At 38.1% G+C, this 25,738-nt stretch overlaps 2 protein-coding genes across 8 annotated transcripts in view; one reads left to right on the top strand and one right to left on the bottom strand.

The window, feature by feature from the left end:
* The window catches only part of stk26 (serine/threonine protein kinase 26), a 37,237-nt gene that overhangs the window by 8,490 nt on the left and 3,009 nt on the right, over nucleotides 1-25,738 (top strand). The window contains 9 exon segments of the mRNA NM_001127477.1: nucleotides 6,755-6,985; nucleotides 12,137-12,193; nucleotides 12,310-12,418; nucleotides 16,198-16,355; nucleotides 19,587-19,772; nucleotides 20,905-21,050; nucleotides 23,107-23,200; nucleotides 23,489-23,551; nucleotides 23,856-23,992. Of these exon segments, the coding sequence (NP_001120949.1) occupies nucleotides 6,755-6,985; nucleotides 12,137-12,193; nucleotides 12,310-12,418; nucleotides 16,198-16,355; nucleotides 19,587-19,772; nucleotides 20,905-21,050; nucleotides 23,107-23,200; nucleotides 23,489-23,551; nucleotides 23,856-23,992 (1,181 nt within the window).
* frmd7 (FERM domain containing 7) overlaps nucleotides 9,815-25,738 on the bottom strand; it is a 38,890-nt gene continuing 22,966 nt past the window's right edge. For 4 of the 7 annotated variants that reach the window (XM_073934979.1, XM_073934972.1, XM_073934981.1 and 1 more), the window contains one exon: nucleotides 10,178-10,443. In XM_073934979.1, coding sequence (XP_073791080.1) covers nucleotides 10,438-10,443 — 6 coding nt within the window. In that variant the 3' untranslated portion in view covers nucleotides 10,178-10,437. Of the gene's footprint in view, nucleotides 10,444-22,531; nucleotides 23,547-23,831; nucleotides 23,976-25,738 lie in introns of those variants that run through there. The other 3 variants (XR_012396588.1, XR_012396591.1, XR_012396589.1) reach the window with 3 other exon arrangements.

Below are 25,738 nucleotides of genomic sequence, written 5' to 3'. Positions count from 1 at the left end.
TTTTTTTTTTTTACCAAACTCTAAAACATTGCTGTAAAATTTTGACTGGCAATTTTGGTTGCCAGTAATACTGTGAAATTTATAAGTGCATTGTAAATTAATTAATACAATTGTGCTGTAAAATGTCAGCATTTTTTATTAAGTGGAGCATAAGAATGTTGTTGACAAGAAAAGCATCTGTTCTTACTATCCATAGAAGATTTCATCCTCAGTCATGAATTGTTTAATGATGATGATGATATTGGGGTAAAGTTGGTTTTACATACACATATTCAGAATTTCTCCTTAGTAATATCATTTCAGAAAAGTACTATTCTATCATCATAAATCATATTAGCAGCCAATGACTATACAAGTTTTAGGAACAGCAAATAATAACTTGACTTCTAGTTGATCATTTGGTATCAGAAGAAGTGGTTGATATTAAGGGCAAAAACATCTAAATTAACATTATTTATTTATATATTAAAATAAAATATGATCATGCCTTGATTTTTAATGATTTAATTAGGACAGTAGGGTATGACTGCTTAAACAGGGGGCAAGATATAATAACTTGACTTCTAGTTGATCATTTGGAAAAGTGTGTCAGAAGGTACATTTTTCTGATGGATCATGTGTTGATCTGCATCCAAATCATCACAAATACTGCAGAAGACCTACTGGAAGCATCATGAACCCAAGATTCACAGAAATCAGTCAAGTTTGGTGAAGGAGAAATCATGGTTTGGGGTTACATTCAGTATGGGGGCGTGCGAGAGATCTGCAGAGTGGATGATCAACATCAACAGCCTGAGGTATCAAGACATCTGTGCTGCACATTACATTACAAACCACAGGAGAGGGACAATTCTCCAGCAGGATAGCGCTCCTGCTCATACTTCAGCCTCCACATCAAAGCTCCTGAAAGCAAAGAAGGTCAAGCTGCTCCAGGATTGGCCAGCCCAGTCACCAGACATGAACATTATTGAGCATGTCTGGGGTAAGATGAAGGAGGAGGCGTTGAAGATGAATCAAAAGAGTTGATGAGCTCTGGGAGTCCTGCTGAACGCTTTCTTTGTCATTCCAGATGACTTTATTAATCAGTGATTTGAGTCATGTCAGAGATGTATGGATGCAGTCCTCCAAGCTCATGATGGAGTCAGACACAATATTCATTCTGTCTCCACTGCAGCAGGACTTTATATTCTATACTGGACATTATTTCTGTTCAGTGATGAGACTTTTGTTTAAGCAGAGTCAGACCTTACTGTCCTAATGAAATCATTAAATATCAAGGCATGATCATATTTTATTTGGGTAAAATAAGCGTAATCTAGAGGCCTTTGCCCTTCATATAAGCCACAAGTTCTTATTTGTTGTTTTCGTGCCCAATTTATAGAAACACATTAGAGTTACATTACTAACCATAACAGGTCAAGTAAAACGCATAGACTAATGAATGACATAGGCTATATCTTGGAAATATTTAAGGGGAAATATATTTTAAAAAAGATAATGTAGATTAAATTACTTCCCTGACATAACTGTTTTGTGTAAATAATAATATATTATATATAACAAACAAATATATGCAATTCAGTCATGCATATATTTAAATGCACAAAAATACACACAGTATGCACATATGTTTAGTAAATTTAAATAATACAAAACAATTATAAAAGTTATACATTTTTATTGTGGATGAAGTTAGCCGCAGTTAATCACATTTCGGCACTTGAAAAACGCTATAAACCATATTTTATTTTTATTATACTAACATTATTTAGTGTTATTTGGGGTTGAAGATCAGGGCTTCACCTCTACATTTTTTTGACAACAAACAGAAAAGTCACTGATGCAGAACACCACGGCCAGGCAGATGCTTCTTCATGTAGAAAAACACACAGAGAAGTTGGTTTTAGGGAATTGTGGGGACATTTCATAGGCGTAATAGTGTTTATACTATACAAACTAGTCCTGCTTAATAATGATTAATCATGACTAATTATGTGAGAATAAATGTTTGTATTTTTCTGTTTATCTGTGGTAAAGGGGGGGGGGGGGGGGGGGAATCTAATGTTGTAGGATTTGGAAAAATGGGGACATGAGCAGTGTCCTCGTAAGTCACCTTCTCCTGTAATACCGTGTCAAACCATGTTATTATACTAATTTGTGTCTAATGTCACAAAAACACACTCAAACACACATTTCTTTCCTATCTTTGTGATGACTTATGTAGACTTTCAGTGGTTTTATTTCAGGTACGTGACATTGTCTATGGCCTAACCCTTCCCTAACCCTCACAGACAACATGCAAATAATAACCTGTGCTGATTTGTAAGCCTTATTAACAGTGAGGTCAAGTGAAATGTCCTCACTAATGGGTCATTTTGAAATTTCACCATATAAGAGAAAACAACTGAGCTCTCACATGCATAGCACTGAATACACACACACACACACACACACACACATTCTCAGTGACTACTCTGCTGTGACAACTAAGCAGAAAAGTACATTCCTGGTTGTATTGTTAATCATTATGCAGAGGTTTGCTCATTAATGTAACACTTGTGACGTGCCTTTGGAGTGTTTATTTAGTGAGTTTTCCCCAGTCTTGTCCTATTAAAATGGCCACACAGTTGTCCATTCATTCAAGTGATGTTTTAATAGCGCCGTGAAGGAGTGTCATAGTCCTGGGCGTAGAGTCTGGGTGTTTCCGTCTCTGTTTTACCATGGTTTGCACCTGAGTCAGCCGGACAGGAACAGCACACTCGGATGAAAGCTTGTCGTGTCATGCAGTTTGTACCCTTGTGCATTATCCCAAATGCTTTTCTGCAGTCCCTGAGGGGATCTGCCTTTCTGCTGTTTCATGCGTTTGAAAGCCCTCAGTGAAGGAAATGCATCCAGCTGATAAATCTTGTGGGGGTACATACACACCCCCTTGTGAGCTTGTTAGCATACAGATAGCCCTGTCATTAACGTCGCGGTTTGTGCACAGGGGTTTATCTGAAGGACGCAGGCAGTGAAGCAGGATGCATTATGGCGTCGATCACACAGAATCTGCTTTTGAGTTTTGAAAACGTGAAGCTCGCCATGCTGCCTTATTGGTTGACTTTAAAAAAAGAGCTGTGCTTTGCACTTTTTATGTTGCTAGGCAACTTTTGAATCAACTGTGTTAGTGCAGAAGCACTGAAGTCCATTTAAGGCCATAGATATATACACTAAATATCGCATATGGAGCCTGAGCATGCGTCAATAATAGCACCACCGCATTTGTACAGTGCTCCCAGGGCAAATGTCATTCAACCGCACAAGTCAAGACTTAAGCCAATGTGAAGATGCTGGAGTGTAGTAATGAGCAAACAAAGAAAACAAATCTCAAAGACAGAACATTTCATAGGTAAGGTTTCATTTTTTCTGTTTTTGCATGTTACGAACTCAACAACTATTGATGATAATGCAGTCTCTTACTGCACCGACCATAAGGCAAAGTAGCACCAACTCACAATAAACACTCGGCTTATGCTAGTTTTTTTTTTTTATAAAATAAGCAATCAATGTAAATGAAATATTACAACAAGATGCTGCGGTGCCAGAAACTTGTATTATTGGCTTGTATTATATGGCTAAGTGAACGAGTCATTCATGATGGAGATTCATTCACAATCGAATTGCTCCCTCCGTTACAATGAGAAGTGAAAGCAGGAGGGACTATAATTTAAATGCTATAAATAATGCCTCATCACCAGATCACGCTGGTTTTCTAAAGTAATTCCCAACTGTTTCCTGATGCCATCTCTTCCCAAAATTTAATCTTTGGCAGCGTGTGATGTCAGGAATATTTTTTTTTTTTGCTAATTGACTTTTTGACTTTTTATCTCCGAGCTCTAGAATAGACATAAGCAGTTTGCAAAATTCTTACTACCAATACTGGTGCCTTTTACTACAAAAAACACATTGGGCCCTATTATACACCCGGCGCAAAGCGCGGCGCAATACTTGTTTGCTAGTTTCAGCTTGGCGCAAGAGTGGTTTTGAGGCGTTGCGCTACGCTGTTTAAATAGCAAATGCATTAGCGCTCATATGTGCGCCCATAGGCGTTCTGCTCTAAAAAGGAAGGCGTTCTGAGGCGCACTGCTGGCGCGTCGCTATTTTGAGAAACTATAATAGATTTTTCAATAGACCAAAATAAACCAGGTCTAAAGTCCAGCGCAGAGTTACACACTGCTTAATACACACAAGATGTAGAGCAATACGCAAATATCTTTACATATATAAAAAAATAAAATATTAAGGATATATAGTATACTATAAGAATATATATAGGATATATATAAAGGATTAAAATATTACAAAACATATTGTTGTCTAGACTACATAAATATGAAAAACCTACACTGTTTCCACTGTTTACAATATTAGTTGGGCTGCGCTGCACAATATATCACAAAATTATCATGATATGTGTGTGCAATAGGGTATATGCCGAGCTAGTGCTGTTCCCATGCTGATACACTTCAGGTGACCTGTTATTGTGAACTTTTTTCCATTTTATACGGTCCCTCATACAGCATCGATGTTGTAATGTCATTAAAATACATTCAGTTAAATAAACTTTAGCATTTATTTGGTTGCTCAAGCGTAAAACGAGACAAAAAGCTGTTTACTCGCACGCGCCTGTCAGAATCGGCAGGCTAACGCAGAAGCTCCATTGAATATACTAGGGTAAAATAAATGCTCATATTATAAAGATATGGCGGGGAAAATGTAATTTAATGCAGTGCTTTTTATACAATCTGAGACCCATTAAATCGGATATCACTCAGCTAGTGGAGATCGCTGATTTTTAAAGAAAACAGACCTTAAACGGGCCGGTTTTTGCATTGGCATTCACTTCGCCGAAAGAGCTAAACCCAGGTTACTGGCAAATTAAAAGTCCTATTAGCATGCTTCGGCATATACCCCATATACGTATCGCAGACGTGTGATTAAATTACATTTATTATATGCATTGTCATAATCGTATTACAATCAGTGTATTGGGGTCCTTGTAAATGTTCTCATTGTGTCCATTATCGTATATTCTTAAAGCTCTATATATAAAATCATATATAAATGTATATAATATAAATAAATAAGGTGACGCGGTGGTGCAGTAGGTAGTGCTGTCACCTCACAGCAAGAAGGTCGCTGGTTCAAGCCTCGGCTGGGTCAGTTGGTGTTTCTGTGAAGAGTTTGCATGTTCTCCCAGTGTGCGCTTGGGTTTCCTTCGGGTGCTCCGATTTCCCCCACAGTCCAAATACATGAGGTACAGGTGAATTGGGTAAGCCAAATTGTCTGTAGTGTGTGAGTGTGAATGAGTTGGTATGGATAATATCCAGGGATGGGTTGCAGCTGAAAGGGCATCCACTGCGTAAAAAATATGCTGGATAAGTTGGCGGTTCATTCCACTGTGGCGACCCTAGATTAATGAAGGGACTAAGCTGAAAAGAAAATGAATGAATAAATGCAGAAACTAATAATATGCACACACACATAAACATCTATGTTAATATATTATATTATTATAAATACATCTTCTCATCTGAATCCAATTAAACACATGGGGAATTCTGATGAGACATTAAGTTGAGCATCTCTGAGCAGCTCTAAAAGAGGGGTCATTTTAGAGGAATATAAGATATATGTTGCAAAATGAAGCCATTTTGTTCATTCAATGCCTAGAAGTCTTGGTGCTGTCATTAGAAATCATGCATACAAACTAGATAAGGTAGTTTCTGTTCATTCATTCATTCATTTTCTAGTCCCTTTATTAATCTGGGGTCGCCACAGCGGAATGAACCGCAACTTTATCCAGCAAGTTTTTACACAGCGGATGCCCTTCCAGCCGCAACCCATCTCTGGGAAACATCCACACACACATTCACACACACACTCATACACCACGGACAATTTAGCCTACCCAATTCACCTGTACCACATGTCTTTGGACTGTGGGGGAAACCAGAGCACCCGGAGGAAACCCACGCGAAGGCAGGGAGAACATGCAAACTCTACACAGAAACGCCAACTGAGCCGAGGTTCGAACCAGCGACCTTCTTGCTGTAGGGCGACAGCACTACCTACCGCGCCACTGCCTCGCCAGGTAGTTTTTGTTGTGGGGTATTAATTTTTGCATTACCCTACTTTAAATAAAAACTAAATGTGTATGAATATATTTTATTTTAACTTTAAATTTTTTTAACCTTAATATTTTAATTCATTCTGTCTAAGGTTATTTATCCGTGCTGTTGTTCTGTTGTAATTTTTATTCCAAACTGGCCGCGCTGATTTGCCATTGTGTTCACGTGCTCAACTGAAATGACAGTGATTGGCTGTGACGGTTCACCGAACTCACCTCTGTTTACTGAGTGTCAAAAGAGATACAGGAACACTAAAAGTGTTTTAAAGCCACGATTCATCAGCGGATCACTCGTTTGTCAGCTTATAGACAAACCAGCTGATCGATGTGACTTTAAATTGCTGTATCTGTGTTTCGATTCAGTAAACAGCAGTGAGTTTGGTGAACTGATGACCTTCATGGCCAATCACAGTCAATTCTGTTGAGCATGTGAACACAACGGCAACTCAGCGCTGTTTACGAACGCACTCAACAGCGCTCAAATGTTAGCGGTAAATTTAAATTTTTAATATTTCAGGACCAATTGGTACCGAATTCCAGCAGTGACGTAACTAGTTTCTCCTATCATTTTCTTTTGTGTTCCAGAACAGTCGAACAGATCCTGAGGAGCTGTTCACGAAACTGGACCGTATCGGCAAGGGGTCGTTCGGTGAGGTGTTTAAAGGTATCGACCGGCAGACTCAGAACGTAGTGGCCATCAAGACCATCGATCTGGAGGAAGCAGAAGATGAAATCGAAGACATCCAGCAGGAGATCACAGTCCTCAGCCAGTGTGATAGTCCTCACGTCACCAAATACTACGGCTCTTACCTAAAGGTATGGATTGACTTGTTTCACATATGTTAAAAGGGGACCTATTATGCAAAAGTCACTTTTATAAGGGGTTTAAACACAGTTGGGTGGCAGCAGTATGTGCATATAACCAGCTTGTAATGGTAAAAATGTATTAATTGTATTTTATGTAATTAGACTAGATAAAAACAGTCTGCAGAAACACTTGGCTTGACATTCTCCCTTTGTACATGTCATCAAAAAGCCCCGCCCACTAGCAACCTCTCCCTCATTAGCATAGGACGTTAGCCTTGTTCTTGAGTCTGCCAATGTGCTGACACACAGGCACCCGTTTCTCCACCTGCTTCTGAATAGAGCACAATCTTGTTTGAATTTAAAGCGACAGTCACCAAAACGCCACTATTTTTATCAAAGCGTAAAAGGGTCCGATTCAAAGAGTTATAAAACATTATATGTGTGGTATTTTGAGCTGAAACTTTACGTACACACTCTAGGGACATCAGACATATTTTAATTGTAAAAAGGGGCACAATGGGTATGAGTTGTAATTGCATTTAAGAAGTTCTTTATGTATTAATTGTTATATTGCGAAAAAAAATCGCTAAACAATTTGGAGTCCATTCAAGCAGAGATGCTTTATGATTAATAATAATGATAATTCCTTAAATTTATTTAATGCTTTTTTAGACACTCAAAGCACTTTACACATTGGGGGGAATCCCACGAAATGCAGAGGTTTTTTTCTTTCTATTTGACGTTCGTTATTAAATTCCAGAACACTCTCTCCAGTCATTACTCTTTATTTGCATCTAATAGCCCAGTTTGTAACGGGGGCACGAATGAAATGAGTTCAAATTAAACTGTCAAACTGCAGTTAAAGGTGCAGTATGTGATTGTCTTCAGAAACATGTGTTGTTGTGCTGGTTGAAAGTCTCTTCACAGTCTAATAGTATGGATTACAGTAAATGATCTAAATGCATTTATATGCATTTTTATATTCTGGGTAAGGCATAAAACTAAAAAAATGTTCATCCAATTAAATAGAGTCGGGCCGACATTTCCCATAATTCCGATAAGTAGCTAAAACTGTCTGTCAGCAAATGTACATTCGGACTTCTGCACATCTGTTCATGCCGATCTGCCATTCGCATGTGCATGCCTGCATGAGCGCCGCACGTTCACAAGACAATCACAGATGCGGTGAAATCAAATGCTGAATTGAAACTTTTGAGAATCCTGAATCAGTATTGGAGTTAGTTTTGCACGCTGAAGTATTACTGATAGACAGGTGATGTTCTGTTTTAAAACTGTTTTAGTCAGGCTAAGCTTATGTTAGATTGTGTTATGAATGGCTTATATGCAGGGCCAGGCGGAATCTGCGGAAGTTTTTTGCTATTTCTGCAGAGAATTTTGGTAAAAAAACTGTGGATATCTGCGGAATTATTTTATGAGTATCATAACTAAAACCTTAATATGTTAAATAAAAAGTAATGCCTTTTTAACTTTTATTCAATGTGTAAATTGCAAATCCAATTAGATGCGCTTTATTTGGTAAACAAAGCCAGTCTCTCATATAATATATCTACTAAAAGACAGAAAATAATACTGTAAAAACTGCATTGTGCATAAATCAGATGAACATTTTTATATTGGTCAATAATATTGCTGTAATTAATTAAAAAACTGAATAAATATAGATTTACACACATTTACTCAAGTAAATAAACAGAATTAATGATGGGCTTGACATCTGCAGAAATCTGCGGAATTCTGCGCGCGCAGATTCCGAGTGGGCCTACTTATATGCACAGACGTGTTGTTCAGCCACTGAAATCTCCCGGTGAAAGATTGATGTGACTATTTTTAGTTTTATAAAGTCCTTTTACAGCATCGATAATGTAGATTTTTATTTAGTTAAACAACCAAACATTACTAAACAGGCCTATTTCGCCTAACCTGCTGAAGTTGCTTTTATATTTACATTGGTTCATTTCTGACCAATGATGGCCTTCCTATACTGTTTACCGCTACTCTGAATATTCACTCTGAAATAGCATGTAAGTATGGCTTAGTAATAAATGTAATTCCTGCAGCCCGCAGGCCAAACACCGACTAACTGGCGAATGACATGAACTAGTGGGTTGTCTGCTGTTGTGACGCGGTGCGTGCCTTTGCGATTACAGGAGACATGGCTTTGAATCCACGTCCAAAGATAATATGCTAAGCGGTTAGTACCTTTAAAGTCAGGCATCCTGCTGATTTGATTCAGAGAGCACTTTTTTGTCAGACAGCTCAACGGTCAGGGATACATCCGCGCTAAAATATCAAGGTGAAAGTCATCATAGCTTGCGTAAAATAGACCCAGCTATTTGAGAATAGATTTTATTTTTTAGCGCGCTATAAGTGTCTTGTGTTAACGCAGCTCGTTAACGCCCACCACTAATATATATATATATATTTATAATTCCTTTTTTCCTCACTTTTCATTGTCCTCCTTAAATAAAAAGCACAGAAGAAACACACACACTCAGTTATAGTTGAACTCTGCAGTGACTCTCCTGTTCTGTGGCTCCTGGTCAGCTGTTTTTCCAACTCAACATTGCAGATGCGAATATTGCGGATGCTCACATTACGATATTGGTGCCTAAACCGATATATTGTGCAGCTTTAACTCACAGCCCTGAAATATGTTCTGCTCTGAGTTGCGGTGCTCCTGTTTGTAAAACGCTTGGCATCGGCTGTAATTTGAAGATGAAGTACTGCAGTATTATCATATCGTCATCACTGTGTGCGACTCCAGCACATGCGCAGTACGCATGACTGACTTTAGATGGAAATGAACACAAAAGATGTCTGGGGATGATTTTAATGGCGAGTTTTGAAGTTGTTTGCCTGCAAAGATTTGATGCCACCGATGATTCATGACCAAACCCTTTGTGCTATGTCACAATACCTGTATTTCTGGAAGCCTGCCAGCCAGAACGTATGCTCATAGATTTTGTCTGGCCTCTTTGTGTGTATGTGTGTGTGTGTGTGTGTGTGTGTGTGTGTGTGTGTGTGTGTGTGTGTGTGTGTGTGTGTGTGTGTGTGTGTGTGTGTGTACACATTGATGGCACATTGAGTGTTCATTTTAGGGTTGAACGATACTGGGAACATATGCAATCTTGTTGTTGAGTGTTCTTCTTATGTTATAGCTTTAAAAAATGCTATTTTATCAGCAATTAAAAAAAAACGTATGTATTATCAGTATTATCATACTAAAATAAACAGGTAATAGATTTATTCTGAGCTTATTACTTAACATTTAGACTTTAAAACAGCAAAAATGACTGGAAACTTCACCGTAAATCCTGATTCTCATTGGCTGGTGTCATTTTCCTCTCTTGTCTCTTGGCATTAGTGTTTATTTTCTGCTTTAGGTTAAGGTTAGGGTTGCTGGAGAGGTGGAGATGAAGATAAATGCCTCATCTGATTGGTCAAATCTGGATAAACAAACACACAAAAATGCTTGGCACATACTTTTAAGAGTGATGACATATTTTTTCAAAACACTCACCGGCCACTTTATTAGGTACACCCTACTAATACTAAATTAGACGCGCTTTTACACTCAGAACTGCCTTAATCCTTCTTGGCATAGATTTATCAAGGTACTGGAAATATTCCTCAGAGATTTTGCTCCATATTAACATGATAGCATCACACAGTTGCTCCAGTTTTGTCGGCTGCACATCCATGATGCCAATCTCCCGTTCCACCACATCCCAAAGCTGCTCTATTGGATTGAGCTCTGGCCATTCGACTACAGCGAACTCATTGTCATGTTCAACAAACCAGTCTGAGATTATTTATTACTGTACGTTCACACCGAAAGCAGCGAGAGTGTCCAATGTCGCTCTGGCCGCCCTGGTGACAACGCTGTCTGCCTTCAGCTCCGGCGGCGAGAGCGTCAAAACCCGCTACCTTTATCTCGTATTTAAAGGAGCCGTTGCAGCATATCAGTTTCATTCCTGCATTAAACATGTTTCTAGCGTGAAAATGTTGCGCACTTATCAAATTCATATAACAATGGAAGATCAAGTTGCGTGTGGTGTGGCTTTTTTTATCCAATATGTGTCCATATGTCTGAAATATCCTGAAGCAGCAGTACTGTTTTGTATTGTCACGTCGCGTGAGATTCCCACTTTTTTTAAGATAAATTTATATAACATTAATGAACATCAGTAACTCGCCAGTAAGTTATTTAATGCATGTTCCTGTAAGAAAACATAGTAAATAATTGGAAATCCGGCGACCGCAATCATTAAACCCTTGGGAACAACTGTGGTCGGAACCAAAGTTCACAGGTCTGTGTTCTCTGAACTCCTATCAAGCGGTGGACGTCTTCATTCTGATTGCTTGTCGCCGAATCGCATCATAGCTCGCTTCCATAAAGTTGACTTGATTTCAACTCTCCTTGACGCCCACGCTGAAGAAAACGTGCCGCGCCGCTCCTCGCCGCCGTCTCTCATTGAAAATGAATGACTTTCAGTGTGATTGTACAGTTACACCATGTTATCTTGCTGGAAGTAGCCATCACTGGATATTTCCTCTTTTGCAGACCATTTTCTGTAAACGCTAGAGATGGTTGTGCATGAAAATCCCAGTAGATCAGCAGTTTCTGAAATACTCAGACCAGCACCAACAACGATCCCACGTTCAAAGTCACTTAAATCCCCTTTCTTCCTCATTCTGATCCTCGGTTTGAACTGCAGCAGATCGTCTTGACCATGTCTACATGCCTAAATCATACCTGCCAACACTCCCGTTTTTCCCGTGAGTCTCCCGTATTTCAGACCCATCTCCTGCCCTTCTCTCGTATTGTTCTGTCTCCCGGAAAACTCCATCTTCACTTCACATGCATGCACCCCTAGATAAAATCTCCCAGATTTTATGATCCGAATGTTGGCATGTATGACCTAAATGCATGGAGTTATATAAGATGTGACATTGATAAATCTTTTTTTTTTTTTCATTTTTAAAAGTTACACAAATTTAACCGCAGCAACGTTTATAATTTCTTGAGATAAGAAAAAGAGACATGGTCACAGTTGCGAGTGGTGGGATCAAATTGGTTCGCAATGGCATTAATAAGACTGGAAGATTTGATGTGTAAGTCTGTTGTTGTTGTTTCAGGGTAGTAAACTATGGATCATTATGGAGTATCTGGGAGGAGGCTCAGCGCTGGACCTGGTGAGAAATCTCACTTTATATTTGAGCCTTTTCAGCTCCTGAACATCCTGCTGTCATGTGCTCTTAACCTGTTGGTCTCTGTCTGTCTGTCTTTCTCTGTGTGTATGTCTTTGCAGCTGCGAGCTGGGCCCTTTGATGAATACCAGATCGCCACCATGCTGAAGGAGATCTTGAAGGGTCTGGACTACCTGCACTCGGAGAAGAAAATCCACAGGGACATTAAAGGTGTGTGTGCGCAGAGCGTTTGTCTCCGTGTGAGGAATATTTGTGTCTGCGTGGATGAGTGAGTGGGTGTGACCTCTTTGTTTTTCCACTGCTGTTTGTTTTTCCACTTGTTTGAGTTGTCCAGGGTGAGGTGATTCCGGCTGCTTCGTCTCCAAATATCTGCACTGATTAGTGTTTGGTCTTCATGCAGTTGGATATTAGGGAATATTATTTGCCTGCTTGCTTGTTTGTTTTGCTTTATTTGCTTTATAAGTATGTATTTAAAGGGTAACGAAAAACTAAAACACCTTTTTTGAGATGTTGACAGGCATATATGTGTCCCACGTTGCTAAAAACACTATCATGTAATATACAGGACATGTATATTTCACAAAAATAATGCAAACTGGTGGTTTTTGTGTTATTTCTAACAAATTCAGGGCTCGAAATTGACCTTTTTGTTTGGTAGTACCGGTGCTCCTAACTTTAAATATTTAGGTGCATCAGACAAAGTTTAGTCGCACCCACCGATTATAAACACCGTTACTACAAGTCTTATACAAACATATTTATTGCATTTCAAATCAACAATTATCAAACTAACAAGCAAAAAAAAAAATTTATATATATATATATATATATATATATATATATATATATATATATATATATATATATATATATATATATATATATATATGCAAGCGTGAAGAAAATATGTCTCAACGATATCCCGTTATCACAAGAAAATACATTTTTATAACCAAAAGATACACGGAGCGCTCGTCGGCCCTGCACGCACTGCTTGACATGAATGAATCTGTTAGCGGTATAACTGTGCTGTTCTCACGGGTGCTGTCTAATATTGCACTGATGCTTTTGACATACTGTACCTTATTAAATGCATACGTCATGTTAATAGCAATATTTTTCATGAGTAGTGATATTACTTTACTCAGTGCAAGCCTGTTTGCGATGGTGTACGTCAGCGGTGTCCAAACTACGGGCCATCTGCGGCCCGCAATCCGTTTTGTGGCGGCCCGCGAGGCTTTTTATAAATATTAATAGAATCTGGCCCGCTATACAAAAATGAACGTAATTCAATAAATAACCACCGGGTGTCGCTATGACAATTAGGCAGCAGTTCCTGTTAAGAAGCAAAACGAACCGAACAAACTAAAGGAAACATAATTGATTATCACGTTTTGGCGAGCCATGGCACAAGCAAGAAAAAGGAAAATGAACAGTGAGTGCAGGAAATTTTAGTCACGTTGGGGCCAAGAATATTTCTTCACAGAGGTCAGCGGAATTTGTGTCTGTTTAATTTGCCAGGAATCAGTTACAGTAATGAAGGAATATAATATTAAAAGACATTATGAAACAAAACATCAGGCCTTCAGCTTTTACACTGGTGCCGAACGAGATCAAAAAGTAAAACAATTAACAGCTGCCCTATCAGCTCAACAACAGCAGTTTTTCCATGCTAATAAAGTGCAAGAAAATTCTACACTGGCTAGTTATGCACAGGAAACCCTTCACTGAAGGAGAATTTATATAGGAGTGTCTGATGAGTGTTGCAACTGTAATTTGCCTAGAGAAGATTCAAGATTTTAAAAACGTAAGTCTTTCTAGAAACACAGTTGAAATAATTAAAATAATTCCATAACACACACACACACGCATATATATATATATATATATATATATATATATATATATATATATATATATATATATATATATRTGTATATATATATATATATATATATATATATGTATATATATGTATATATATGTGTGTGTGTGTGTATATATATATATATGTATATATATATATATATATGTATATATATATATATATATATATGCGTGTGTGTGTGATGTATGTAAAATTTGGCCCGGGACAACAGTTTTTTTTTTTGCATCTGGCCCTCTGCCCAAACACCCCTGGTGTACGTGGTGTTACATTTGACATATAGCTGCCACTTGCACGACGGACAGCATCTGGCGATTATATGAAGGATTAAACTGAAGCTCTCGTGCTAGATGTGGCAAACAGTTACCTGAAAACTCCATCCCACAGACTTTTCATAGCGGACTTGAAGCCAATGGAAGTCTTCTACTCTTGGAAAAGTGTAGGTGGATTAACATTCAGCACATGATCACTAGTAAGATGTGTCATTATTTGTAGCTTTAGATGTCATGGTTTCTAAAACTAAATCTGTCAGTGTTATTTTTTTTTCTCATTTTCTGCGCTTTACTCTTTCAGGGTAGTAGCTCCCCCTACCATCCCAAGCCAGAAGGCATTGACTGAGTGATTGACAGCTGATATTAACCAATCCGTTCGCGTTCAGTTCTAGAGCAGTGAGCCAATAAGAAGAGCGTGAAGGCGGGGCAAGCATTAAGGACTTGGCTTTGTTTACTGCAGCAAGTTGACATGACAACTAAACCATTCCTGAGCGCTGCGTTTCGCGTTTCAAGTGCAGAGATGCATTCTGCGTGAATGTCTCCCGAATCTGCGCATGTGGTGAACATTTTGCAGTAAAAACTGGTCGCCACAACAATATTATGCACTCGCACAAATGCTCCCAAATATATTTTGAGGTTGCATAGATAAAATTTCAGGCGCATATGCGACCAAAATGGTCGCAATTTAGAGCCCTTAAATTCGTTCTTTCGTTTTGAAAATATATTTTGAAGCAATGTGACAGCGATTAGACCCTTGTGTAAATTATAGCGTGGAGATTGGATGTCTATATCAGGGTCCCCGCGGGGTCTTAAAAAGTATTAAAAAGTCTTAAATTAAAAAATCGAAATTTATGGCTTTAAAAAGTCTTAAATTTGCTGTTCTCGGTCTTAAATATTTTTTCCACAGGTCTTGTTTTTGCGATGTCCATGTAACGCTACATCTAATGCTCATTTAAATTATTTTTGTTGTTGTTGCTTGGTTTTTGGGGTGTTGTAGTCCTTTATTTCACTAGTCCAATTGTAATTTGTGGTATTACAACTACAAATAAGTCAACTTGCAATAGCCAATCAGCTTTCTGATATTAAAATCAGTGCGCACGGTAAATGTGACATCATGGCTGTGTTTGCAGAAGTTCGCTTTGAGTGCGCGCGACATGATTTCGGCTGGCAGAGTATGCCTTTATTTCACTGACAAATGTCGCAAGCGCAGTTTTATAAGTCGGGAGTGCTGCAATACGAGAGAGTGAATCTCTGCTCACGCGCCAGTTTCCTTTGTTCATGGACAAAACTGCTTTCGAGCTCTCAAAACACTGGCTGCTCTGCTCTCTGTCATTTAAAAAAAAAATATCTTAATGGTGAACGTGTCAAGTATAAAAGCCTTAATCCGTTTGGTGAGTTGTGCGATGCCAGGTGAAAGTATAAATCTGCATTAAGATGTTTGTTTTTTCTGTAGTTCAATGGTGCATTTAACCTGACTTTACTACTGTTTAATTTAAATAACTTTATTTTACCAATAATTTTGTACTTTTACATTTTCTCTCACATTTTTGATATTGCGATATAGGTCTTAAATTTAATACTTAATGGTCCTTAAAAGGTCTTAAATTTGACATTATGATGTCTGCAGAGACCCTGTATACCAATCTCTAAAATATAGTAAATCTATTGGTTTAGTTGCTAGGTTTATAGTAATGTCACTACAATATTATGGACTGAAAATTCTCCACTTTCCCACAGCTCTCAGATCTGCTGTAAACGCTGATCTTCGAATCGCTGTCTATCTCCCGTCTCAACTGTTTTCTCTGTTGTGTCTTCTATTCGCATGGTTGCAGCGGCTAACGTGTTGTTGTCTGAGTCTGGTGAGGTGAAGCTGGCAGATTTCGGGGTTGCGGGTCAGCTGACGGACACGCAGATCAAAAGGGAGACGTTTGTGGGCACACCGTTCTGGATGGCGCCGGAGGTCATCCAACAGTCTGCCTACGACTCAAAGGTCAGTGCTCACTTTAACCAGTGTTCCACATGAGCTGGTTATTAATTAGCAAATAATATAAATCAGGGTTCAACACCTAAGGATTTTTTCTACTGGCCGAAAATTTTCACTGGCCCCACCAAAAAAAAAAGTTAACAGCATTTTATTGCCATATATTTTAAATAATGTATCAAAAATAATGTCTGCAAATCTAGAATTTAAATGTAGAATTTAAAAATGTTTCTAAATGTATAACGAGCAAAATTCAAAGTGTTAAGCAAAGAAAAAGAGCAGTATAGAAAATGTGCTGGTATTTTTTTATTATTATTATTATTATTATCTAAATTATTTAACAAAATGTGGTTGACTTGCCAAATTGATGGCAAACTGTGCAAAACATCACTTCACTTTTGTTTGTTGTGCTGTACCCACATACAAAATTTAAGTTCTTGCTTCCAAGACGCTAGAGGCAGACATTTTCTTTTAGTGTTGCCGCCTCTTCGCTCTACTGGTTGTTGCCAGGTTACGAAAAAAATAACGTGGTCACAACATCCAATCACATAAGAGAAACCGAAAAGTAATATGGTGTTTATGAAATCGCCAAGAATGTAGCATTTAAATGCTTAAAACCACAAGCGGTCTCTCGATTCTAAGACTAAGCAATTGAGAAATAGTCGCAGGTAAATGAAACTTTAGTAACAAGGCCAGTCGGGGCAGTAACGATCTTGTCTACTGTCCCGAACATCTCGCACACTGGCCCCGGGCCATCAGGCAGTCCTTATTGTTGAGGCCTGTAAATATTACGAATGTAAACAATAGGTGAGCAGATTACATTGTAACCCCGTGTCCCAACAACACTCTATGTGAGCAATTTGGCTGTTTGCACCAGACGAAACACGACAGAAATGTAAACACAGCCATTCAGAAGCACAGAATAGTGCACTCACTGCACTCCAACAAAATGGTAAGGTTACTATCTAATTAATACATATTAAACCTCTTTAACATTATGAAATGTAGATGCTGAATCACTGATGTGTGTTGGCTTGCACTGAGTCACAGCTCTACAGTTTAAAACGGTTTATTTTATTTTTAAGATCTGAGGTGAACTACTTCACAGTCCTCCTCTCTATATAAATGAGATGCAATTAAACATTTCCTAAAGCTGCAAATGCTGTGGAGTCTAACGCCTGAAGGCTTTAAACTCACTTGATATGTTTACACAGCACAAGCCTTTAAAAACACATGCAAATGATGAACAAAGTCTACATTGGCTGAACTTTGCTGATCCTTAAATGACATGCGACCTGAAGTGGTTCAGTCATAGTCCTGCTCATCTTGTGATGTGACTACATGTGTAGCAGATGCACATATGTCAATGCTGAAATTATTGTGTTAAAATGATAAACCATCTGATTAAGCTTTAATTTAACAATGTTTTCAAAGTGCTAAGTAGTGTTTTTTAACCCATTTGTAGAGATAAGAGTTTTAATAATAACTTGAGCATGGCACTCCATCTATTTACTCGAATGTGCAAAATATAAATATTTATTAATTTTTAACATATTTGTTTTGGTTATATTATAGTTCTAAATGTATATTGCTTATATTATATATATATATATATATATATATATATATATATATATATATATATATATATATATATATATATATATATACATACATATATATATACATACATATATATATATATATATATATTAGAATAATGACATTATTGAATATTTAATTGTGTGCAATGCAATTAGTAAAGTAACTTTTTCTTTACTGCTGTACCAAACAAATTCAAGCGGATTGAATATGCAATTTAAACCTTACATAAAAGTTAACAAGTTTTATTTTTAGACTTATTTTAAGTTTTCAGCTCAAACTCTCAAAATTATTCTACAGAAATCAGATATTTATTTTTAAAAATCCTGCGCAGAAATAGCTAAACAAAGTCCGCAGATTGATTCTGGCTTTGTTTATAAATAAAATACGATATCGATCATTTTTACCATTGTAAAATATAAAATTAAGAATTTCTAACAGACGGTGAACTTCTTTTTTTTTTCTTTTAGTTTTCACGTCAAATGTCCAGATTAGAGTTTAATAAAATATGAATATTAATAACTATAATTATTAACGATTTAAATTTAAATAGCAAAAATACACAACATGGCCCTGTTTTAGCATTGAAGTCTTAATAAAATACTACATTTTAAACTTGCTAGATTTGTGAGTATTTCTAGCTTCATCTCAGCTTCAAAGAGCATGTGAATATGTTATATTTATACATTTAAAACAATATTAATGTCTTCATAGCATTTGTTGTTTCAACCAGAAATGAAATCACCATCATTTACTTTCCCTTATGTGGTTTTAAATCTTTATGAATTTCTTTTTATCTGTTGAACACTAAAGAAGATATTTTGAAGAATGCTGAAAATAAAAGCAGGAAATATAAATTACTATGGAAGTCAATAAGTGCCAGCATTTTGCATAATATCTGTGTTTTGAAGAAGCGAGAGTAAACGATGACTTGACCATTTTATTTTTGGGTGAACTGTCCCTTTAAGAAGGGTTGCTTGCATAACTAAATGTTCATTTGGATCATGTATATGCTGTTATTTAAGATTCTGCTTAATAATAATAATAATTATTATTATTATAAATAAATAAAAAAGATATAGTTTTTGAAATCATAAAACCAAGCAGTCAATCTAAAATATACACATTTGTTGTTGTTTTTAGCGATGTATGTTTTATTGGCTTTCCACATGAGAGGTTGTACAAAATCCTCCTGATGTCATTTACAGTACAACAAACAGTAAATTCACTTTCTGACCCACCCATAGTGGTGTCCTTGGTCCATGCCGTCTTACAAAAACATTGCAATCAAGACCAAACCACTAACAGAAATGGTATAAAGCAGGGGTGCCCAATCCTGTTCCTGGAGATCTGCCTTCTGCAGAGTTCAGCTCCAGTCCTGATCAAACACAACTAAACCAACTAAGTAGGATCTGAAGGAGCGCTTTTTTATTAAAGGCAGGAGTGTTTGATCAAGGTTGCAGCTGATCTCTGCAGGAAGGTAGATCTTCAGGAACGTGATTGGGCACCCCTGATGTCGAAATAAAAAATGAAACACAATGAAAACAACGTAGAGTTGCAGTCTGCAATACAGGTCACCAGAGATGCGAAGATTCAGAAATCTAAACATTTGTTGTTGTTGTGTTTGTTTTGCGCTAGGCTGATATTTGGTCTCTGGGCATCACGGCTATTGAGCTGGCCAAGGGTGAACCGCCAAACTCAGACATGCACCCAATGAGGGTCCTCTTCCACATCCCTAAAAACACACCGCCCACCCTGAACGGAGACTTCTCCAAGATCTTCAAAGAGTTCGTCGACTCCTGTCTCAACAAAGACCCTGCTTTTGTAAGCACAGTCACGGCATTACTTTCAGGTGTAGGAGTATTACTTAACACAATATTAACCCTCGTGTGCTGTTGGGGATGTTTTCATCCACTCTGGGGTGATTTTGAGCGTGAATTCTGCCACAACTTCTGACCCACCAGCTATAAAAACATTTTTACATCACACAAACGCACTCCAACACACACACACACACACACACACACACACACACACACACACACACACACACACACACACACACACACAGTTTGTGATGAGTGGTGATGTTGTTTCTTCATGCAAAATAGATTTAAGTATTGAAAATAAATGTAGCTGCTTTATTTTATAGCTAAGGCCGTACTCACACTATGTACAGTTGCCTCAAACGGGCCAAAGCACGCTTGTCCCGTCTCCCCCGACGGTCCACGCTCACACCACAAACGGGCCTCGGCACGCTTACGTCATCGCTGCTGCGCTGTTCAGTGAGAAGCGCCCTCTCACTCAGCAGCACAGTGGAGATTTCTCTAGTTATATGGTTTCAGTGGTTTGATATGCAGTGACATGCAGTCAAATATTTCGGCAAACAGTCCTTAGGGATGCGGTGACACGCAGTCAGATATTTCGCCGAACAGATCCGCCACTTTTGGCGCTCATAAACAATCATAAAGCTCTCGTGCTGCAGGAATGAGGAGGTCTGCTGAAGGTGCAGCTGTCGTGCAGTGAGGAGTTTGGGTATTTAATAATCTACGGCAGTTTGCGTTCACTGAACAGTAAGATTGATAAATAAATCCATATAAAACAGTCCCTTAAAAGTCACGTCTCGCTTTCAGTTTTGGGCTTTGGCGTGTTTTGCACTCACACTACAAGCGTACCCCGCCAAAGCCCATGTTAACCGCGCTCAGGCACACCTCTTCCAACCGGGCCAGGGCCGGCCAAGTGAACCGTGCTTGAGCCCGATTCAGCGCACTCACACTTCTCAAACGATCTGGGAAAGGGCCTGGGCACGGTACAGATGGCATAGTGTGAGTAGGCCCTTAGTAGAGGCGGATCATTTTTGATGATTGTGATTCACTGTCCATGCTTTAGTGAACCTGATACTGGTGTATTTGTGGATTGATGAAGGTACTAAAGTGTCATTATCTACATTTGTCAGAGGCCAACAGCAAAGGAGCTCTTAAAACACAAGTTCATTGTTAAATATGCCAAGAAGACGTCCTACCTCACCGAGCTCATCGACCGACTGAAGCGCTGGAAGGCTGAAGGCCACAGTGATGGAGAATCAAGCTCCGACTCCGACTCGTAAGCGAGCTGCCACCATACAGTGCATTATTATACTTTACAAATAAGCTTCTGTCAGTCAGTGTTGATGTATTTTTCATCTTTGTTAATGAAACACTCCAGTTTTTGGGAAATATTCATTTTACAACTCTCTTAGAGTTAATCCTTCAGCTGTCACTGTCCCTCCAGCATGACGTTTAAGTTACCTACATTTTTTCAATTAAATCCTAATCTAATCATGACCATCTCTCCTCTGGTTTCACAAACAAGGTTTAAGGCTAGTCAAGATTAAATTGCATGTTTGAGCTGTCTCAACTCAAAATAACTTGCGGTGAGATGTCTTAAAATATGTCAGTGTCATTTTTTTGTCTCCAGGTGCACATCAGTCATATTTTCTAAGGCCATTTTTTATAAATGTGTCTTAAATAGCCTAATTTAACTAAGGCCTAGTCCTGGCTTTATCTAAGCCCTGTTTGTGAAACTGGGCCTATATATTGTTGGAAAGGTCTAAGACCTCTAAATGCATATTTCTCTACAGTTTTTGTTACTTAGGAAAAGTAATAGATTAAAAGGCATGGAATGTCATCGCACAACCTGTAGGACCTTTTAAGGTTACCTTTTTAATTCATATTATTGTAGTCTAAACATGAAGCAATTATGACTAGCTATATCATTTGAAAGCTCAACATTTCTGGTTTCCATAAACGATGATGGATTTTTGATAGACATTAATGAGCAACAGTTATTTATTAATTTGCAACAAGGAAACTTGTCAGAGTCGTGAAGCATTACTTTGCTACAGCAATCAATAACTTCAAATCAAATACCACCAAACTTCCCGTACTACTTTAGAATTGTTCTTTACTTGTACTGTTTACTTTACAAATAATGTCAAAAGGATGAAAAATGCAGTTCATATTCTTCAAAACGTAGGTGGCGCTTTTGTTTTGTCATCAGTGCAAACTGAATGTCACCCATACCTGTCAAAACTCCCATTTTTTCCGGAAGTCTCCGGTATTTCAGACCCATCTCCTGCCACCCTCCCCGCAAACTCCTGTAATTTCAACCATCACCCACCCTCCCCCAGTCCTCAGCATTTTGGTACGGCCCGAAACAAGCTTCATAGTACAGTTACTAATACCCTAGTACACCCGGTTCTCAACAGTGTTATTCAGACACCTCACTCCCGAACCTAACCCCACCGTTCTCCCAAATTTTCATGGACAAATGTTGGCAGGTATGACGTCATCTAGTGCTCATGTTTGGTACTGCGGCCAAACAAAATCTTACTGAAAACTTTTTTTTTTCTTCAAACTTTAAATTTAAAATGTAATTTGTTCCCATATTTAGCTTTAATTTTCTGTCAATTTTAGTTTTTTTGTGTGTTTTTGTATGTATTATAATAACATTCATTCATTTTATTTTCAGCTTAGTCCCTTATTATAATAACATACATTTTTTTTTTTTCATAAAGATAAAGGCACATAACTCTGTTTTGTTTTAAACGTTTTTATCTTTTCACTTCAGCTACAATCTGACATCTGTCATCTTTAAAATGAGTCCAAGTTTAAATCTATCCAGCAGATCATTGAAGATTGCCAACCATTTAGGTTGAACATGTCATTATCACGCGTGTTTAAAAAGTAGTGCCGACAGATGAGTGGTAAACCGTATTTCCATCCATTCAGCTTGTTTTCAGCTTAAGCGGGAGCGCTTTTAGCTTAGCTTAGCATAAATCATTAAATCAGATGAGACCATTAGCTCAAATGACCAAAGACTTTCAGTAACTTTTCTATTTAAAGCATGAAAATGAAACGTTGCTGTTTTATGAGCTGATATGGCTAAGGCCAATACTCTTATCCCGGGATAATCATCCATTGTATAAACGTTTACAGAACAGCCAGCGCGATAACAAGTACACTTCATTTTTAACATTTGGATCACTTACTGTATGCATTTGCTTTATTTTGCGCAGATACAAAGTATACTGTTTATGAAAAATATGTTTGTTATTCCTAATATATTGATGTTAAAGTGTGTGCTCTGAGGATCACACATGCATTTGTCTTTAAATCAGTGAAACCAGCAGTAAGGACAATGACAGCTCTCCTGAATGGTCCTTCACCACCGTTCGTAAGAAGAAGACGGAAAAGAAGCAGCCCAATGGCACGGTGAGTTGTACATGTCTGTGTGTGTGCAGAATTCTGCATTATAATGTGTCCGTACAGCCCAAAGACTGGCAGTAGGTGGATTGGGTAAGCAAATCTGGCCCAATAATGTATATATGCATATATTGATGTTTTCCAGTACTGGGTTGCAGCTGGAAGGGCATAAATATGTGTAAAGCGTATGCTGGAATAGTTGGTGGTTCATTCCACTGTGGTGACCACTGCTAAATGAGGAACTAAGCCGAAAGACTGATTGAATTAATAACGTGCCCGTGTCTCCTCCTCCTCCAGGATGAAGAGCTGCAGAAGAAGTCGGCCAGTTTAACCACCGTCATGGCTCCTGTGTTCTCTGAGGTAGGAGATGGAGGGTTCGTTTAGGGCAGGGATTCCCAAACGTTTCAGCTTATCACCCTTAAAATGACACTGCCAGAGACTCACGACCCCCACTATGCTCTGAGGCGGATATAAATATACAGATGTTGTGCACCAATGGCCTGTATGAACATGAGCATATCGACAACACTAAAAATGCAACAGTCTAACCATGACACAATCAGCTGATCGTGTGTTTGTGTGTGTGAGATATCTTTGCATGTATGTATAGTTAAGCATTTCAACATGTCTTAAAGCTCACGTTGTCTGTGGGTGTTTTCTGCAGCTGAAGTCGCAGCACAGAGACAATGAGAGGACGAAAGGAGTGATCGAGATGCTGGAGGAGAGTCTGCACACGGCTGAAGATCTCTGTCCTGGAGTCACTGACCGCATGATCACACAGATCCTGGACAGAGTGCAGAGGTCAGACACACACACACACCCTATAATAGTTACACTGATGAGTTTAGGAGTCTGCATGTCATTAAAAAACCTGGACTGTATTCAGTTATATTTTGCTCTTTAAGGAACGGTTTTATTGTACAGTGGTCCCTCGTTATTAAAATAACGCACAACAGGAGGAATCCGCCAAGAAGTGCGCTTTATTTTATACTATTAAAGATGTTTTAAGGATGCAAAACCCCTCACTGCAGTCTTTATTAAATGCACTATTCTGGCTTGTTCAAACACTCAAAGATCAAACCTTCGTAGAAATATAAGTCCAGCATTATAGAACAAAACCAAAGATTAATAGTGCAGTAAGGTTATTGTGCTGGTCTTTTCACATTTCAATGGTAATGATTAAAGTAAGTAAAGTAAATGATCTAAATGTATTTAAATGTATTTTTATATCGTATTTTATTATTATTATTATTATTATTATTGTATTTTTATAAGGTATAAGAGTAAAAAAAATGTTCATCCAATTAAAATTTGACGCACCAACAAATAACTCCAATACGACTTTTATTTTGTTTTATTTTTAATAAATTTTCCAGTCACATTTTTCTACAGGGACTTTTGTTTTATTTTTAATTAATTTTCCAGTCACATTATTCTATAAGGACTTTTATTTTGTTTTAATTTTAATTAATTTTCCAGTCACATTTTTCTACGGGAACTTTTATTTTGTTTGATTTTTTATTTATTTTTAAGACTTAAAAAAATTTCATCCGATTAAAGGGTCACGAAACACCAAAACACATTTTTTGAGCTGTTGACAGTCGTATATGTGTCCCACACTGCTAAAAACACTATTAGGACACCTATATTTCACTAAAAAGTGTAAATTGGTTGTTTTTGCGTTATTTCAAGCAAATTCGTACTTCCTGTTTGAAACGAATTTTTGAAGCTGCGTCACGGTCATGACATAATAGCGTGTATTCCAGCGTGCAGACTGGGCGTCTGTGCCAGAGTGTGCCTTATTACGTCTTACAGTGTGATGCATTAATGCATGAGTAAGGCTTGGTTCAAACCAATCAGCGCGCTCTATTGTGCAACTTCATTAATATTCATTAGTGTCACCGTCTTTACACCACAGAGACGCCACGTTGTGTTGGCAAAACAAGCGTGAAGTGTTGCTTTTACAGTTTGCTGCCATTAAGTTTCGTTTTCATTTTCTCTCTGTGAGAGCTCAGACTCACGTGTGGATTACAGTGTACGCGACGCGCGACAACAATAACTTACGTGTCTAAGGAGGATTATTGTTTACCTGAGAGCTGTTCTCATCTGCAAACGTTGAAATCCGGATTCCGGATGTAGTCTTCTCTTCATAAAGACGCGGCTCTAGTTGCTGGTGATTGTCCTGTCTCTACAGATTTGGTAAGTGAGCGACCAGTGCTCTTTGTATATTCAGTTTGTTCGTATCAAATAAGTTAACTATTGCATTGAGTGCAAATATGTTAGCACCGCATTTTGTGACCGGAATAACACACGCGGCTTTCGGACGCTACCTGCCGTGTGCATCTAAGTTTCCGGGAAATGCTGAGTTTTTTTTCTGTCATTCGCTGTGCGGTATCAAACATTCAATGAAAAATACACGCTTAGAGCAGATCTTCGAATCAAATATCTCATTTGTCGCGAGGGGTATGAATGAATTCCCTGAATGAAAGAGCCAAACTGCAGTTAAAGTCCAACATTTAATAATTTGGCAAATAATTCGACTACAGA

Source organism: Danio rerio, chromosome 21 (genome assembly GCF_049306965.1).
Source record: "Danio rerio strain Tuebingen ecotype United States chromosome 21, GRCz12tu, whole genome shotgun sequence".
Lineage (NCBI taxonomy): Eukaryota > Metazoa > Chordata > Actinopteri > Cypriniformes > Danionidae > Danio > Danio rerio.
This window is presented reverse-complemented; position numbering and strand designations above follow the sequence as displayed.